Source organism: Cebus imitator, unplaced genomic scaffold (assembly GCF_001604975.1).
Source record: "Cebus imitator isolate Cc_AM_T3 unplaced genomic scaffold, Cebus_imitator-1.0 Scaffold386, whole genome shotgun sequence".
NCBI lineage: Eukaryota > Metazoa > Chordata > Mammalia > Primates > Cebidae > Cebus > Cebus imitator.
Window position 1 is genome coordinate 239,853 of NW_016107701.1, and position 17,011 is coordinate 256,863.

At 37.9% G+C, this 17,011-nt stretch overlaps 1 protein-coding gene across 3 annotated transcripts in view; it reads left to right on the forward strand.

The window, feature by feature from the left end:
* The window catches only part of USP3 (ubiquitin specific peptidase 3), a 79,551-nt gene that overhangs the window by 14,080 nt on the left and 48,460 nt on the right, over positions 1-17,011 (forward strand). The window contains exons 2-3 of one of the 3 annotated variants that reach the window (XM_017508106.2): positions 13,556-13,616; positions 14,702-14,817. Coding sequence is in view for 2 of the 3 variants with exons in the window: in XM_017508105.2 (XP_017363594.1) it covers positions 9,762-9,786; positions 13,556-13,616 (86 nt within the window). In the remaining variant the exon portion in view is untranslated. Of the gene's footprint in view, positions 1-2,594; positions 9,787-13,555; positions 13,617-14,701; positions 14,818-17,011 lie in introns of those variants that run through there. The other 2 variants (XM_017508105.2, XM_017508104.2) reach the window with 2 other exon arrangements.

Consider the following 17,011-nt stretch of genomic DNA (forward strand, 5'->3'; position numbering starts at 1 on the left):
CTATTCTAAACCCACAGCCAACATCATAATGTCTTAGTATTTTTGAAGAGTTCATTTTAGTTATTTTATAAAATGTTCTTCAATTTGAGTTTTCTGAGGTTTCTTCATGATTAGATTCAGGCAATGCATTTTTTGAAGGAATACCGCAGAAGTAATGTTGTATCTCTTCTCAGACATCATATCAAGTCTTGGTTTGTCTTGTTTTTGGTAATACTAACTTTGATTGCTTTATTAAGGCAATATTTGGTAGGTTAATCAGCTATAAAGTTACTATTTTCTCCTTTGTTGTTAAGAAGTAATTTGTGGGAAATATTTTTAGATTATGTATATACCCTGTTTCTTACCAAAGTTTAACCCAATAGTTTCACATTCATTGATGGTTCTTGCCTGAATCAGTTATTAGTAGGATGATTATAAGGTGGTGATTTTCTGACTCATAATTCTTCTGCATGTTAGTTGGTATTCTACTATAAGTAAGAACTTTCTCCCTTACTATTAATTTGCTTACTTATCTTAATAAGGACTCATAGGGTTTTTTTTACTCATAGGGTTTTTTTTTTTTTTAATTCTGTGGCACTCTTAGCATTATTTATTTTGAGGCTCAAATTAGCTTATATTTGAGCCCTTTCTTTCTGGCACAAGATGTTCCAGGCTCATCTTGTACTTAGCCTGTTCCAGCCTTGGAATTAGCCATTTCTCCAAGTAGCCCTCATTCTTTTTGCCTGGGAATAATATTTATAAGCTAAGATCTCTCAGCACAGAAGAGCTAATAAATATAAATAAATAAACATATCTACATCTGTTTTATGTCTGTGTGTATTTGTGTGTTTATCACCATGATTTTATATTGATAACTACAATTTTATTCAACAACATGGGCCTAGTCTTGCCCCCTTCTATATTTGTAACACCTTTCTTTAACAGTGAAAATCTGGTTCCCATTATCTACAATGAGTATGTACTCATTTGCTCAGTTCTATAATCAGAGAAGATAGTTCCAGAATTGCTAATCCATATCATTGTAAAGAAACCCCCTTATAACTAGAGTTCAAATTTGTTAACAGTTCTTTTTGCCTGTATATTGACAACATATAAAGTACTATGTTCAAAAGTTTATTTGGGTTAGTTTTTATCTCCCTTTTAATACACTTATTTGACATAAAGTTTGTTTCTTTGTGTTTGATTTCCATTTTAGATTTTAAAAATCTCATCCTTATTAATTTTATTTGGCTTTTTGAGTATATAAAACATTGTCATGGCTCCAAAAGTTAAAACTCTCCAAAAAGCTGTACTAAGCAGTGTGACTACATAATACCTGCCGCTCATTCCTACCCACTCCCTGTAGACAACCAATTTCATTAATTTCTGATTGATTCCTATGTTTCTTTTTGTAAAGAAAAGCAGATGGGTATTTTCTTATTTTCTTTTTTCCCCCCACACAAAATACAGCAAACCATATATACTCTTTTGGACTTTGTTTTTTTTCATTTGGCAGTATATGCTGGATGCCACTCCCTGTTTGTAGGAATTTTCCTTCTTTTTTTTTTTAAACAGCTTCTAGTACTCCATTTGTAGATGTGCCACAGTGAATTCAACCAGTCTCCTATGTGTGGGCATTCAGGCTGTTTCCAGTATTTGTAGTTACAAATAATGCAGCAATTAATAGCCTTGTACAAAGATATGTTTGTATTATTGGGTATCTTCAGGGAAGAACACAAATTTAACTTTTTAATTGTGGGAGCAGTAATGTGTAAGATAATACTTCAAGCTCTTTGTCTGCCTACTCCAAACTTCCCTTTCACTGTGGTCGTACAAATGTATCTAAGGCTATTGAAGTGAAATACTTTATCATAATTATTTTTCTGTTGGGAAATCTTGCTATTAGAGAGCTAGAAGTGGCCTTGGGACATTTTTAGTCAAGTAGTAGCTGATCATATGCCCTGGGTCAGGGTTCATTTTAAACAGTTAACTGTTCCTATACACACTCATCAGTGGTCTTCTACCGCCTCGGCTCAGACCAGCCGTTTCGGGTACTTCTCCTTTAACATTTAATTTAATTTAATTCACAATAGGTTCCTTCATGTTGAACTGTTAACTGGGGTTATAGAATGACAGGGACTTTGCTCTGCTCTTAGTTGTTTCCTCGGCACCTAGAAGTTCATTATTATCTGTTCAGTAAGTGAAATAATTTAAAAAGTGTAAGTTATAAACATCTACTTTATATTAATTTAACAATTTCTACAAGGTTTAAAAATTAAAAATTAAGTTCTCTGATCATTCACATCCAAGTTAGATTTTTCTTTAAGTTTAATAATAATACTTCGGGCTGGGCGCGGTGGCTCAAGCCTGTAATCCCAGCACTGTGGGAGGCCGAGGCGGGTGGATCACGAGGTCAAGAGATCGAGACCATCCTGGTCAACATGGTGAAACCCCGTCTCTACTAAAAAAACAAAAAATTAGCTGGGCATGGTGGCGCATGCCTGTAATCCCAGCGACTCAGGAGGCTGGGGCAGGAGAATTGCCTGAACCCGGGAGGCGGAGGTTGCGGTGAGCCGAGATCGCGCCATTGCACTCCAGCCTGGGTAACAAGAGCGAAACTCTGTCAAAAAAAAAAAAAAAAGAATGGCAGGAGGACAAGACAATTATACATGGGATAGAAATAAGGATTTCAGCATCTGTTTTCTCTGATAGGTCTCAGAGGATTGATGGTTATGAACTGTAGATCCTCAGAGGAATGGCATCTTGGATTCCCAGGTGATGCTTCCGGTGATTTGTTTGTTTGAGACAGGATCTTGCTTTGCTGCCCAGGCTGGAGTCAGTAGTGCAATCTCAGCTTACAGAGGCCCGAAATTCCACACTTATCTTCCCGTCATAGAGACGCAGTCTCACTTTGTTGCCCAGGCCCATCCAGAACTTCTGGTCTCCAGTGATCCTCCTGCCTTGGCCTCCCAAAGTGCAGGGATTACAGGCATGAGCTACCTTGCCCAGCCCTTTCAGGAAATTAATGACTTATAGTCTTTTGTTCCTGCTAGCAAACATTGGAGTAGAAGGGAGATGTCCTCTTGCATTACTAGATAACCGCATAAAAGATTGGCTAGCATAGCTTCCCAACAGAGGGGCCACAAATGGATTACATATGTGTTGAAATAAATTATCCCCTCAGCCTAGAGGTGGCTGTACTCCTGTATAGATCATTTCTGGCCGTGAGAAACCTCTTCAGTTAATGTGCGTGTGCCAAACAGATGTTACTTTCCGTGCGTGGCCTGACATGGGAAAGGTTCGGAAGGTAGGCTAGAGCACAGTCTCAAAATTAGCCTCTGCTCCTTAAAGAGAACTAGGTAATAGGGTGAAGAGGAATTATTTAGGGTAGAGGTTAAAACCTAATTGTCCATAAAAATAAGCTGATAACCATATCTTAAATGTGCTGTGATTTGAAATTCTTACCAACTTCTTTGCTAAAACAAAAGTTAGAAATTAAAATATATTTCTAAATGACTTGGCTTGTAACCTCATTTTATTGGATATTGGAATATAGAACAGTTCACATTAATGAACTTAGCATCTTTGTTAGTCTGAATTTTGACATTTTATTGATTACTATACTGATAAGATACCAGCAGTGCACTAAATGGAGTAGATACCCAGAGTATATTTTGGTTGATTAGATTAGTGTACCAGGATTTAATGTCTGTTCTGAATACCTCTGAGTTTGATGTATTCTAATAGAGTTTTGACACTTGAGTTGCTCCTCTACTTAAATGTTTTACCTGAGTAGCATTCTGTTGTCTAAACCTTATCTCTTAAAATGTGCTTCTAAAATATGTTTTTCCTGAAATATTTATTTTACACTAGGTACATAAAATTTAATAATTCTGACATTTAAGGTGGTTATAACAGTTATATAAATTTTGAAATAAGCTTATTGAAATTGAGTATTTATTTGATGTTTTTAATATTGTTTAATTTTAGGTCTGGTATAGGAGGAGTTTGAGGGAAAGGAACCGACATTCACTGAGTGCTTTCCATTGGCTAGGCCATGTGAGGTGGTAGGTGGGATTTGACCCATTTTGCAGAGAGGAAGCAGATTCTGGAACTAACTTAGCTTAAGGTCATAGAATAAAATGGTAGAGCTACAACTTTAAGAAAGTTGATTCTGAAGCCTGTGCTTGGTTCATTATGTCATGTGACCTGCATCATGTTTATTTTGAGTCTATGGAGGAACAAATTCCTATGAAGGCAACTCATTCTGCTTGGTACGTTTTTGTGTAAAAGAGAGAAGGAATTCTTCTGGAAGGGTTCAAGGGCAGGTGATAAAGGCATTTACTTAGTTCAACCAAAACAATGTGGAGCAGAGTTGTGATCACTGTGTCCCTTCCTTTTTAGGTCAGTTGTAGAATAGTTTGCTAGGAGTTGTGAAAAAATTGTGAGTAGTTCCAGCTACAGAGGCCTGGGATCAGGCATTGCTGGGCATGTTGGGGATCGAGTCATGCTGGCTGAGGAATATGTCAGAGCTCTTGGGGTAAAGAGAAATAGAAACAGAACGAGTAATGTTCACAACTCTTATTATTTAGAAGCAGTTTTTCAAGTTCAACCTTCGGTAAAACCTGGGATTTCCTAGAATGCTTATTAAATAACATCATCCAGGGAAGCAAAAGGAACAAAGGATAAGGCTTTGTACCTTTTAATGAAGAGAAAAGGAATTTCTGCCACTGTTTATGGTGCTTTCTTAAGGATCTTTACCCAGAATTTGGGATTTCTGTGGAAATAGTTCTTTTGAAATTTTGAAGGTTCTAAACTTACTTGTTACTGACTTAATGGTTTTCACGATGTAGGGCAACATTCGGAATGATGTTTGTGCTTAAGAAATAGGTTGTCTTGAGGTAGCGGTGGCACACCTAGATTTGAGTTATTAAAATATTGTTGTGATACAGAAAGATCCAGTCCAAAGGACAATGGTGGCTTAGTTGAAGATAAATATCAAGTCTTTATTGTCACTACTTCTGTTGTGGAGGGAATAGTATAGTCGTTGGATAGCTTTGAATCCTCCTGGGTAAAACCTCTTGAAGTTTCTTTTTCATCCTTACTTGTCCTAAACAACAGGTCAGTCACTGAGTCAGGTCAGTGAGTTGTTTGGCGGGTATGAAGGATGCTGCATTACTGATACTGCTCGCTCTGTAAGTGGTGTTCTGGATATCTGTTGCTGCATAACAAATAGCCATACATCCTAGAAGCCTAAAACAACTGTTTTATTTTGCTTATAATTTTGTGGGTCAAGAATTCAGGAAGAACTTGGCTGGAATTGCATCAGGTGAAGAATGTGGGCTCACAGAGTTACCAGACATGTGCGTTAAGAAGACACTTTGGAAGAGGATGTTCTAGAGTCTTCTTAACTCACCTGTTCAGTACCTCTGTGGTCTGTGGCGTCTCTGTCCCCCAGTAGTGTCATAATCTCCCCAGTCTTCCTACACATGGTTTGGGCTTTTCTCAGCATGCTGGTCTCTGGGTAGTTAGACTTCTTCCGTGGCAGCTGGCTTTCCTAAGAGCAAGCATTTCAAGCAATAGCAAGAGGGAGCTGTACATTTCTTAAGGCCTGTACTTGCAGGTTGACATAGAATCACTTCTGCCATAATCACTCTGTCGAAGCAGTCACAGAGCCTGCCCATATTCGGAGAATGAGGATATAGACCCTGTCTATCATGGGAAGAATGTCAAAGAATTTGTGGCCATCTTTAATCTACCACAGGGTCATTAAGCAGAAAGGAGAGGATTGTTAGGAGAAATGCTTGAACTGACTTCACCAGCAAATATAAGTCTGACTTACCTAATGACTCGGAAGAGACTGGTTGTCAGAAATAAGAAAGGGATAGAGGCAAAAGAGAGCCTCTAGAAGGAGGAAAGTGGAAAAAATTTTCATGGGAAAGTAGAAAGGCAACCAAATCATAATTGTCTTTCCTGCCTTGGATCTGGAGTCTCGGTTCTATGGTCTTGGCCTTGAGTCCCAGGACAGCACTTCTGACCATTTTGAATTTGGTGCTCATGACTGGTCTCCTCCCCACTGTTTGGACCTCTGCTTGGTTTCCCAAGCTCTGCATTGCTCCCCGTTTGACACTGAGTACCTCCTGTTGCTATCTTTACGAGAACCTTCCTGTGGCCCTGTTCCCTGGGAGCGTACCACCCACTCTTGGCTGCACTTGGGCTGCTTTGGCATGTTGGCACTTGCTTCTTGCAGTTTGATTTCTTCTTTTCTGGATTACATTTTGGCTCAGTTCTTGCTATCTTTTTGTGACTTCACCAACTCCTCCCCCTAATAATTTCAGGGGACTCAAGTTAGAAGAGACTTCTGAACTTTTAGTATAGAACAGGCTTGTGAACATGCAGCTGAGAGGATTTATGGTGTACAGAAGATTATATGTCTTGCTCTTAAGCATCTAAAAATATTTCATTTGGAAGGTAACTTAGGTCCTTCTGGAATATACTTTTACTTATATGTACTGGAATGTTTATAGAATTTTTATGATGATACTGCCCTATCCTCCAGTTTTAAGAGGAATAACACTTTTACTATTGATACTTTCGTGGTATATGTGTGTTTTAATAACTGCTGCAAAATTTGAAAATTTTCATTGTAATATTAAAAATCTATAGAGTCATGACCTTGGATTTTGATTTAACTTTCCACTAATGCTTAAAAATTTAGAATAAGTTCATTTTCTTAGGACAACTTTATAATATTAGTATCTTTAAATTTAAAATGCTTTAATTTTTATCATAAAATAAATAATGCTTTTTGGAAAACTTTAAACAGTATAGTGGCAGGTATGTAATACATATATAAACTCAGAGACACATAGCATGTTATCTTTTTGAAACAAAAGATTTAGTCTCCTGGACGACTGCTTTGCAACAATCTGTGCCTTGAAACACTCTATGAGTTTAATTTCGAGCTCTATCACTTGCTGATTTAGCAAGTTATATTACTGCTCTCTGCCTCATTTTCCTCATCTGTAAAACAGGCCAAATAATGGGGACTGTGGAGGATTAAACAGCGCCTGTATATAGCACACTGTATATACTATATAAGTGTTAACTAATGAAAATGAACTGCTTAAAAAACATAGATGTTTCCTTATGGGTTGCTAATATTTTTAGAGTGTTGCACTTTAAAAATTGTGTAGAGTGGTGGTTTCTGAGTTTCACTGTTGTAGCAGCATGTTTGTCTCTAATGATCTTGAACAGCGATTCCCGTACTTCCCACGCTCTTGTTGCAGTGGGTTGCTGTTACTGATGGACAATGCGGTAGGAATGTGTTTGCATCTCTGGGATAATGGGAGGCAGGAAAACACCTCAAAACCGCTGGTTTAGAAAATTATCCTATATTAGCAGTTAATCTTTTTGTTAAGCCTTTTAAGAGACTTAGGCAGAAAGTAGAATTGGAAGGATTTTATTTATGGGGGAGGATGATATGATTGTTTCATCTCGCTTTTGCCAGTACTTAAGTTCCGTAAATTATTTTGTTTTGAGGCAGGATCTTGGTCTGTCACCCAGGCTGGAGTGCAGTGGTGTGATCTTGGCTCACTGCAGCCTTGACTTACTGGGCTCAAGGGATTCTCTGCCTCAGCCTCCAGAGTAGCTGGGACCACAGGTGTGCACCACCATGCCCGCCTAATATTTATTTTAATTTTTAGTAGAGATGGGGTTTCCCTGTGTTGCCCAGGCTGGTCTCAAACTCCTAGGCTCAAGCAGTCCTCCCACCTGGGCCTCCCAAAGTGCTGGGATTACAGGTGTGAACTACTGCGCCCAGCATGTTCTTTTAATAATTTTATAAATAGAGGGAACATGGTCATCACCTGCTCTTCATTTTACACTAAAGAACTAGGACCCAGAATGGTAGTGATGTTCTCTCTTCTGTAGCTAGTAATGGTAGACCCAGAACTAGAATCCCAGTCACCTGATCCTCACCTTTCTGACATCTTGAGAAGATAAAGAGCCTTTTCTTCCAACTGAAACAACTGGTGAATAATGGATGCACTATAAACGGCTTACCTGTCAGTACTGTCTGCTTAAACTATTCTGTGTAGAGACAGTGATGAAGTTGTGTCATGAGCAGTCATGTATGATGTTTTGTCCAAAAATTTAGAATTCCAGACTTGTTGGCAGGCCTCGAATATCAAATATCCTCTATTATGAGATTGTATGCATACTAAGATGATGTTGAAGGTCAGTGGCTGGGTATAAATAACATTATATTCAGTGTGGATGTGCTTTTGTTTTAAGAACTCCTTGTCTTGTGAACATTACCTGAAAAGAATCATGTGTAACTAGGCTTCTTTAGACACAGAACTTCCTGGGTTTCTACTCCAGTCTCTCTTGATAAAGGACCAGCCTGCTCTTCCTTTCAGAAGTATAGCACAGGCTAAACCACTGTTGGCTTCTAGATCACTTAGATGCCTTTGTGTGCCTTTGGTTCTCATCTGGTTTTCAGGAGAGTTAAAGGTTTAGGTGGTTTTTGGAGGAAGATTTGAGTCCAAGGCACGTTTTAGAGGCTGGGGTTCTTCCCACCCTCTCCACGGCCCAGCCTATGTGATAGCTTTTATCTTCTGGCGAATGGCTCTAGCTCAGGAGAGGATAGAGCTTCTTCATCTCCTCCAGACAAGGGGGCCCTCCTGCCAACTTGAAGAATTTGTGGCTGAGGTGAGAACAGGGACAGAGGAAGATTCTGAAGCCATAGCTGAAGAGGAGGCAGTGAAAGGAGCCTAGTTAGTACCAGCCTCTGGGCTGAGAGCTGAGACACTGGTCAGGAGTGAAAGAATCCAAACAAACTGGAGAAATTTGCTGAAGGACAGGATATCTTGGTTTGAGGAAATTTTACAATCTGAGTAAAAGATGAGTTTCACTTAAGAGACTCCAAATCACGCTGCTGTGGCCAAGTGTAACAATGTAAGAAATAAATTACATGGCTTCCTTTTCCGTGACATCACCTTGAAGTGTAATTGGATGTATTAAAAACCGTTATAAATTCCCAGATTTAACTTTTTGAGCTTTCGCAAGTGTCTATCCTTATCAGCCTTTCTCTCAAGTACCAGCATTTAAGATTAAAAAAATAAAAGAAAAAACTTTGGTTTAATATTTTTGTGTTTTGCTGAATAGATACTATATTCAGAGCCTAAAAATATTTTTATTGACTGGTTTTATTGTGTGAGCATATGTATAAGTATGTGTGTGTATATGAGTATTTCAGCTATATTATGTCATTTAGGGCTTTGGAGACAATCCTGGAAACGTTTAATACTGTTTCCATGGGAAATGTGTTTATCGTATAGATAAACTTTTGAATCTCATCTATCTATAAATTGAAACTGCCTTTTATAATAAGATGGTCCCCCTAAAGATGATTAAAAAATGGTTTTCGGATTATCTGTAGTATTCTTTTATTTGTACAGTTCTGTTCTATTCTTAACAATAATTGAGAGTTTAATTTAAAGCCAGTGTTTTTCATTCTATTTTATATTTGTCCTGGGTACAGTAAAGGTTCTTAATTTGGATGAAGCATGTATAAACAGAGTGAATATTCCCCAAAGCAGTGCCATTTATTGGCTTCAGAATCACAATACCCTATCCTCTGTATCTTTCTAGGCTTCAAGTGTTTATCTGGTGTGACTGCAGTACGCCCGCAGAGAGCACTGTATGTTGCCCAGGCTGTCCTCAGACTCTAGGCTCGAGTGATTCTTCTGCCTCAGCCTCCCAAGTTGCTGGGATTACAGATGCAGTCACTGCCACACTTGGCAGGTAGTAAAGTGGTTTTTTTTTTTTTTTTTTTTTTAGATATATTAAAAGGCACAGTCCACAGTACTTGTTTCCAATGATTTTGAAAGTCAGTACTTTGTTTCCTTTTACTTTCTCGCATCCTTACGTACCTGTCTGTCTCATTGATGCACAATTCTCATAAAATTAACCATCTTAAAGTGAACTAAATTCAGTGGCATTTAGTATATCCACAGTTGTTTTGCAACTACCATCTCTGTCTAGTTCCAAAACATTTTTATAACCCCAAGATAAACTATATATCAATTTAGCAGTTACTTCCCATTCTCTTGACCCCCTCAGCGTTAGAGTTTTTTTTTGTTTTTTAAAATTTGTAAGAAATTAAAAAAAAAATTAACAAAGCCTTGTGAGATAATTGATATTATAAGACTAGCTTTATGGCCAGGTGCAGTGGCTCATGCCTGTAATCCCAGCACTTCAGGAAGCTGAGGTGGGTGGATCACAGGGTCAGGGGATTGAGACCATCCTAGCTAACACAGTGAAACCCTGTCTCTACTAAAAATACACACACACACACACACACACAAAATTAACTGGTCATGGTGGCATGCGCCTATAGTCCCAGCTACTTGGGAGGCTAAGAGAGGAGAATCTCTTGAACCCAGGAGGCGGAGGTTGCGGTGAGCTGAGATCGCGCCACTGCATTCCAGCCTGGGCGACAGAGCAAGATTCTGTCTCAAAAAAAAAAAAAAAAAAAAAAGACTAGCTTTATAATACACTGTTTTAAATGCAGTAACATGAACATATGTGTTCATGTACCTTAAGTGGGGAAAAGGAGATCACTAAATTGTGTGTACTGTGGGTAGGTTTACAATCCTAAAGTGAGGAAGAAAGGAACACTTGGTACGAAACATACTCAAAGCAGAGTCACAGGGATTCTACTCTAGATTCCTTTATCCTTGTACAAAGGAGGAACAAAATCCTCTATAATTAAAAAAATATCTCTGGGTAGTTAAAAACTTGGGCCTAGGCCAGGTACAGAGGCTCATACCTATAATCTGGGCACTTTGGGAGGCTGAGGCATGGAGGATTGCTTGAGCTAAGGGTTCAAGACCAGTCTGGGCCACATAATGAGACCCTGTCTCTACCAAAAAAGAAAAACAGAAAATTAGCCAAGCATGGTGACAGATGCCTGTAGTCCCTGCTACTCTGGAGGCGGAGGTTGAAGGATCAATTGAGCCTCTGAAGTGGAGGTTGCAGTGAGCTGTGATGCCACTGCACTCCAGCCTGGGCAACAGAGTGAGAGACCCTTTCTCAAAAGAAAACAAAAATATGACCTTGGGCCTAAACTTACTATTGTAACATAGTTATTTCAGAATAATGTTAAACTATAACAACTTTTTTCTCCCAGATTTACAGTCCGTCGGTCCGTCAGTCAGTCTGTCCTTCCGTCCATCCATCCGTCCATCTTTTTTTTTTTTTTTTTTTTGGCACGGTTTGCTCTGTCACCCAAACTAGAGTGCAGTAGTGCAATCATGGCTCACTGCAGCTCACCTTCCTGGGCTCAGTTGATCCTCCCACCTCAGCCTCCCAAGTGGCTGGGACTATAGGCACGTGCCACCACACCTAACCAATTTTTGTATTTTTTGTAGAGATGGGGTTTCACCATTTTACCCAGGCTGGTCTCGAACTACTGGACTCAAGCAATCTGCTTGCCTCATCCTCCCAAAGTATTGGGACTGCAGGCATGTGCCCGTGCACCTGGCCCCAGTGTTTCTTAATATTTACTAAGAGAAAAAAGCTTTCTTGGAGAAACAAAATACTAATATTCATTATATCTCAGTCCTCCAAATCATACCTCAAACCATGAATAGCTGTTCAAGTAAGGCTTGTACTAGTTTGCTTTTTATTTTGTAAAATAAATTTTATTGAGCTTTCTCTTCAAACTGTAGAAACATCATATTCTCATTGCTGTAAGGCAGACATCATAGGGGAGTACAAATAAAAAGCCAGCAGTCTCCCTCACAATAGCCTTCTAAGTACCTGCCTGAAATAGTCGTTTTAACAGTTTGGTAGGTACTCTTCCACATCTTTCATGCATTTTACATATACATGTAACAAAATTATACCCAGTTTAGTAAAAAATGCCTTCATTGCCTTCAAGAATGACCCTGATAGTGAATGTAAATATGTGAATGCACTAAGAAAAAGGAAGCCCTTTGGCAACTAGAAGGGGATTTCACCACTCAAAGCTTTTACATTGAAAACTAAAGTTCCGCGCTTGCCAACCTGTAGAGTCTGTCAGATGGTATATCACTGTATTCACCTGTTCTCACGCCCTGTCCCCTCTTCATACAAATACAGGATGAACATAGTCAAAGATTTATTTAACTCATGAATGAGGGAACCAGTAGGATGGTAAAGCTGGCTCCAAGAGCAGCTGGGAACTGAGTGTGTATAGACAGTGAAGAAAAAAGCATTGAAATAAAGTTGCTAAGCTAGATACAAAATTGGTTAATATCCTACAGGGTAGGATAGTATAACCGTAACTTTTGGAGGCTGCTGGACAATGTACATTACCTGTAACTTCATAGAATTTGGGTCCTAGTCAATAAGTAAACAGGTCCGTGGTAATATAATTAACTATCTTTGAGAGGAGCTATTAAACAGCGTTTCAGTACATGTTGAAATGGCTTACAGTTCTCCATTCACCTTTTTTCCAGTTTTGGTTATTTTTTTTTTTTAACAGTGAGAAAGGCCTGTTGTGATATGGGATGAGGCACGACAAATGTGGGCAGAGACCAGATCTTGGAAGAGATTGATATCCTAAACTAAGAAATTTAAACTTTCTCTTCCACAGATGTTTATTGAGCACCTACAACATTCCAGGTGGTTGTTATGATCCTGTGTGGTTGTGCGGCAGTGCCCCTCCCATGCCTCTAGGAGGCTGACTAGCAGTTCTCTAGGGGTTGTATCAGGAAGTCACCTGGGAAGCTACTTTTCACAAAATATACATATTCTTTTTACTTCTTTCCCCACCCCAATGTAGATATCTTTGAGTAGAACATAGGTGTTTTCAAAAAGCTTTCCAGGTGATTTTGATATCCCTCCCTTTTGAATATCATTGTTACTTATTTAGGACTTACTAAAAAATGAATGAGTAGACAGCAAGCAAAATTTTAATTTCGATATTTCATTTCCATACCCCTTCTTGCCTGCCCCATCACTATAATACATAAACTAAAATAATTAATGTCTTGATTATACCATCAGCAAGAATTAGGTGCAGTTATGTATTTTATGCAACTAAGAATTACTTTGGGAAAACTAGGCTTAGACTTCCTAATTGTAACCTTCTGTCGTGGCTCTTAGTAAATAAACTGAAAGAGTTGTCATTTATAGTGGTGTATGACCTACATGGCAAAGACATGTGATTAAAAGACTAGACTTTAAGAAAATGTTTTTAATGGGAAAATAGGCTGTCGAAAATAGGCTTGTCGAAGACTGTGGCAAAAGGGAATAAGTAATAGAAGAGGCAAGCATATATGTGTTTAATGTGGTTAAGCTGTTTGAGTCAGCAATTAAAATGAGCCCCTGTTGTGGACATGCATTTAAATTCTTTTCAGTATAACTTAAATAGGCGGCCATTTTGTGCAAATGCATTCACAAAGCACGGATTTGCAACTTCACTCCTACATAGCCATGGAATTTTAAACTTAATCACAGGAAAATGGGGAGAAATTGGGAAATAACATGATACAATTGGTATATTGTATATTTTTCTTTTTATTAGTGTGCCGGTCCAACAAAAGCCCTTGGGTCTGTTTGACTTGTTCAAGTGTCCACTGTGGAAGGTAAGTGACATACTTACTACTTCACTGCCCTGTTTGCTTTTTAAAATTTGTGTTTAAGCTTTATGTCGGAGTTGTATTGATTTGGATTTAGTACCATTGTTAATCACAATGCATAATGCTCTGTAGGACTTCTCCAATTGAATCCCTTTGTTCTATGATACTAGGGGAGAAAAACTCTTCGTATTGATACTCAGAAGAATGAGTTTGATGACCAAGACAATCTGCTAGTAATATTTGAGTGGAAATATGAGCTAAGGGAATTCTTGAAGTACAATTTACCTAATGGTTGTTTTTTAAACCTTTTATTAGGGTAAAATTTAAGCACATACAAACATAGAGATAGTATATATAATTGAACCTCATGTTCCATTCACCCAGCATCAACAATTATCAACACGTGGCCAATCTTTTTCACCTATTACCTACCCTGTCCCCACCTCTGACTTTTGAATCAAATCCCAGGTATGATATCATTCTTCTGGGAAAGAAAAAAAAACACTGAAAATACTTACAGATAAAGGAATTCCTTTTGAAAATGATCTCATTGTGGAGTTTTCATTATTAACTCCTGTCTAAGATATACCAAATGTTTCATTGTTCCATTAAAACACTACTTTCTATGGACAACATCTTCTACCTCACCCAACCCTGTGTAAACCTGTTTCTTCCCAGTTCTTGGCCTCAAAATAATGTTATTTAAATAGCAACTCTCCTAGCACAAATTCAAGTAAATATTGCCTGTGGTTTTTTGCCTGATAGCAGCACATTTATTTATACTGCTCTTCCAGCTTAGAAAATCTACTTTGAATTTACTTTGGAAATTAATAGCTGAGCAGTAAGGAAATGAGAAATAATACTGAGTCCCATAGGCTGACATCTGTATTGTGTTTACCTGGAATATTTCCCCTTCGTTATTTTAAATCCTCCTTGCATAAAGAAAGCATCTTTCTTTGTTCAGTCAAGTTTTGATTTTTCACATTTTGAATCTTGGAATTGAGTATTTTTTCCATGTGCACTTAAGCGTACTTTTGGAAAATGTTAACTGCATTTCTTAATTGTGGCTGTTGTGGTTTTGAAATCTCTAGGATTTGGGGAACCTGAAAATACTTTGTACAGATAACTTTTTTTAAAAAAAGAAGAAAAGTAGAAGCACTTAAATTCTGCACTTGAAGAGACAGATTCCTCTCCTAGATTTTGAGAGGTGAGAATTATAATCCAATAAAATTTATGTAGTTCTGTTCTCCAGATGTCTCATAGTGCTCTACAACCTAAATCTTGATGGTCATGTGCCAATCAAAAGACCTGACAAGCTCAAAGATTAGAGATTAACATTCTTAAAGCAAACAACAAACTAAAGTAGGTTTTGGAAAAATAAATTGAAAAATTTCTTGACTCTGCAGGTGGACTGTTTCCAATTGCAAACAAGCTTAAATTTAGAAGTTTGACATAGTTTTGGAGAAATGTGATTAAGTAGATTAAACAGAAAATTCAGAGTAGCCTGAGTTTGGATCTCCATTTTATGAAGCTGATTGGTTACTATTCTTTTATCATGTGATCCCAGGTGTCAATTGCCAAATTTATTGATTTTTTTTGGTAATTTTAGACTGCTTGTCTTTAGGGAAGTCATAAAGTGAATATTCTTCCCATTAGGAAATATAGTTTATCAGTAGCATATATGAGTTATAAGTTCTGTTGGTCTTCATGACCTCATCCCATTTAAGTTATTTTTCAAATTTTTGTGATTGTTGTTAGAAATTTGTGACATGTAGTAAAATTTTTCCTCTTGTGCTGTAGACCAGAATGTCTAGTTAAAATCCAAAACTAGATGAGGGAAATATATAATTTCGTATTAGCTAGTGTATACAAAACTGTGAACCTCTTTGACTAATAATGTATTTGGGCATTAGGCAAAACATTGCTAATCTTAATATCATCAGTAATCATACTTCTTACTTTATCTCTGATATGTACTGGAACTATTTAAACATCTAGTACATTTGGAAACTACAGTGTTGTAGTTAACTGAACTGTATGTACTATGTAAAGATGTTGAGTTCTCAAAAATTTGCAGGTGGTAATGTAGTTGTTTAGTATTATTACTATAGCAATGAGTTACTGTTATTTTTCATGGTCGAGTACTATATATATATATATATATATATATATGATAAGAATAGGCAATTAAGATGATTAGGTATTGAACCTATATGATATCTTAGAGTTTACCTTTTATTTATATTTATTTACTTATTTATTTTTTGGACAAAGTCTTGCTCTGTTGCGTAGGTTGGAGTACAGTGGGGTGATCTCAGCTCACTGCAACCTTCACTGGAAGCCTCCTGGGTTCAAGTGATTCCTGTGCCTCAGCCTCCGAGGAGCAGGATTATAGGCACACGCCCCCACACCTGGCTAATTTTTGTATTTTTAGTAGAGACAGGGTTTTGCCATGTTATCCAGGCTGGTCTTGAACTCCTGACCTCAAGTGATCTGCCTGCCTTCACCTCCCAAAGTACTGAGATTACAGGCATGAGCCACTGTGCCTGGCCTTACCTTTTTTTAAATGGTGTTTCTTGACCTATACAGTTACATGTTATCTTGAAATATGTGCTAAATGTGCCCACTTCCTAAGCAATTGTTTGGATTCTAAGTAGTAGTTAAGCATAGAAATAAGAATGCTAATAAAATAATTGCTAACATTCATCTGTTATGAACTATGGATTATCTAATCACCTAACAACCCACGAAATACAAAGTACTATTATGTCCATTTTATAAATGAGAAAACAAGCACAGAGAGGTTAAATAATTCATCTAAGCTCTCATGGCCAGGATGTGATAAATTCTACCTTTGAACCCAGGTAGTCTAGTTTTCGAGCGTATCCTCTTAATCATTAGTTGACTCTAAAATTCATTATAGTACAGTTTTGTGGACAGAGGACTCAGGTATCTGCAAAAGTGTAAAGTACAGTGAAAAAATGGAGAAAGAACGTGATCACATTCCGAGTGGAGGTTAATAGTGCTTTGAATGTGCCCAGTTTTCCTGGGTAGAGAGGCTAGGTTTGAAACTGATCTTTCCCACTTACCATAACTATCCTACTTTCCCCAAGGTAAGTGTTGTTCCTGGTGCAGTTGAGGTGCCTCATGATGAAAGTGTCGTCTAACTCTGCATCTGTTTATTTTGGAACCATTTAAACAACATTTGTTTTGACTGAGTTTTCACGTAGGCCTTGCCTTCTATAAATTGGCTGCTTTCCAGGAACTGGGAAATGTTCCGTCTTAAGGGTCTTCACATTGGTGGTCAGTGACAAAATTGTGCAGTCTCTAGATGAAGGTGTAGATGAATTTTGATGTACACCATGTGCATATGGAGCCTTATTTCAGTTTCATTGTGCTTG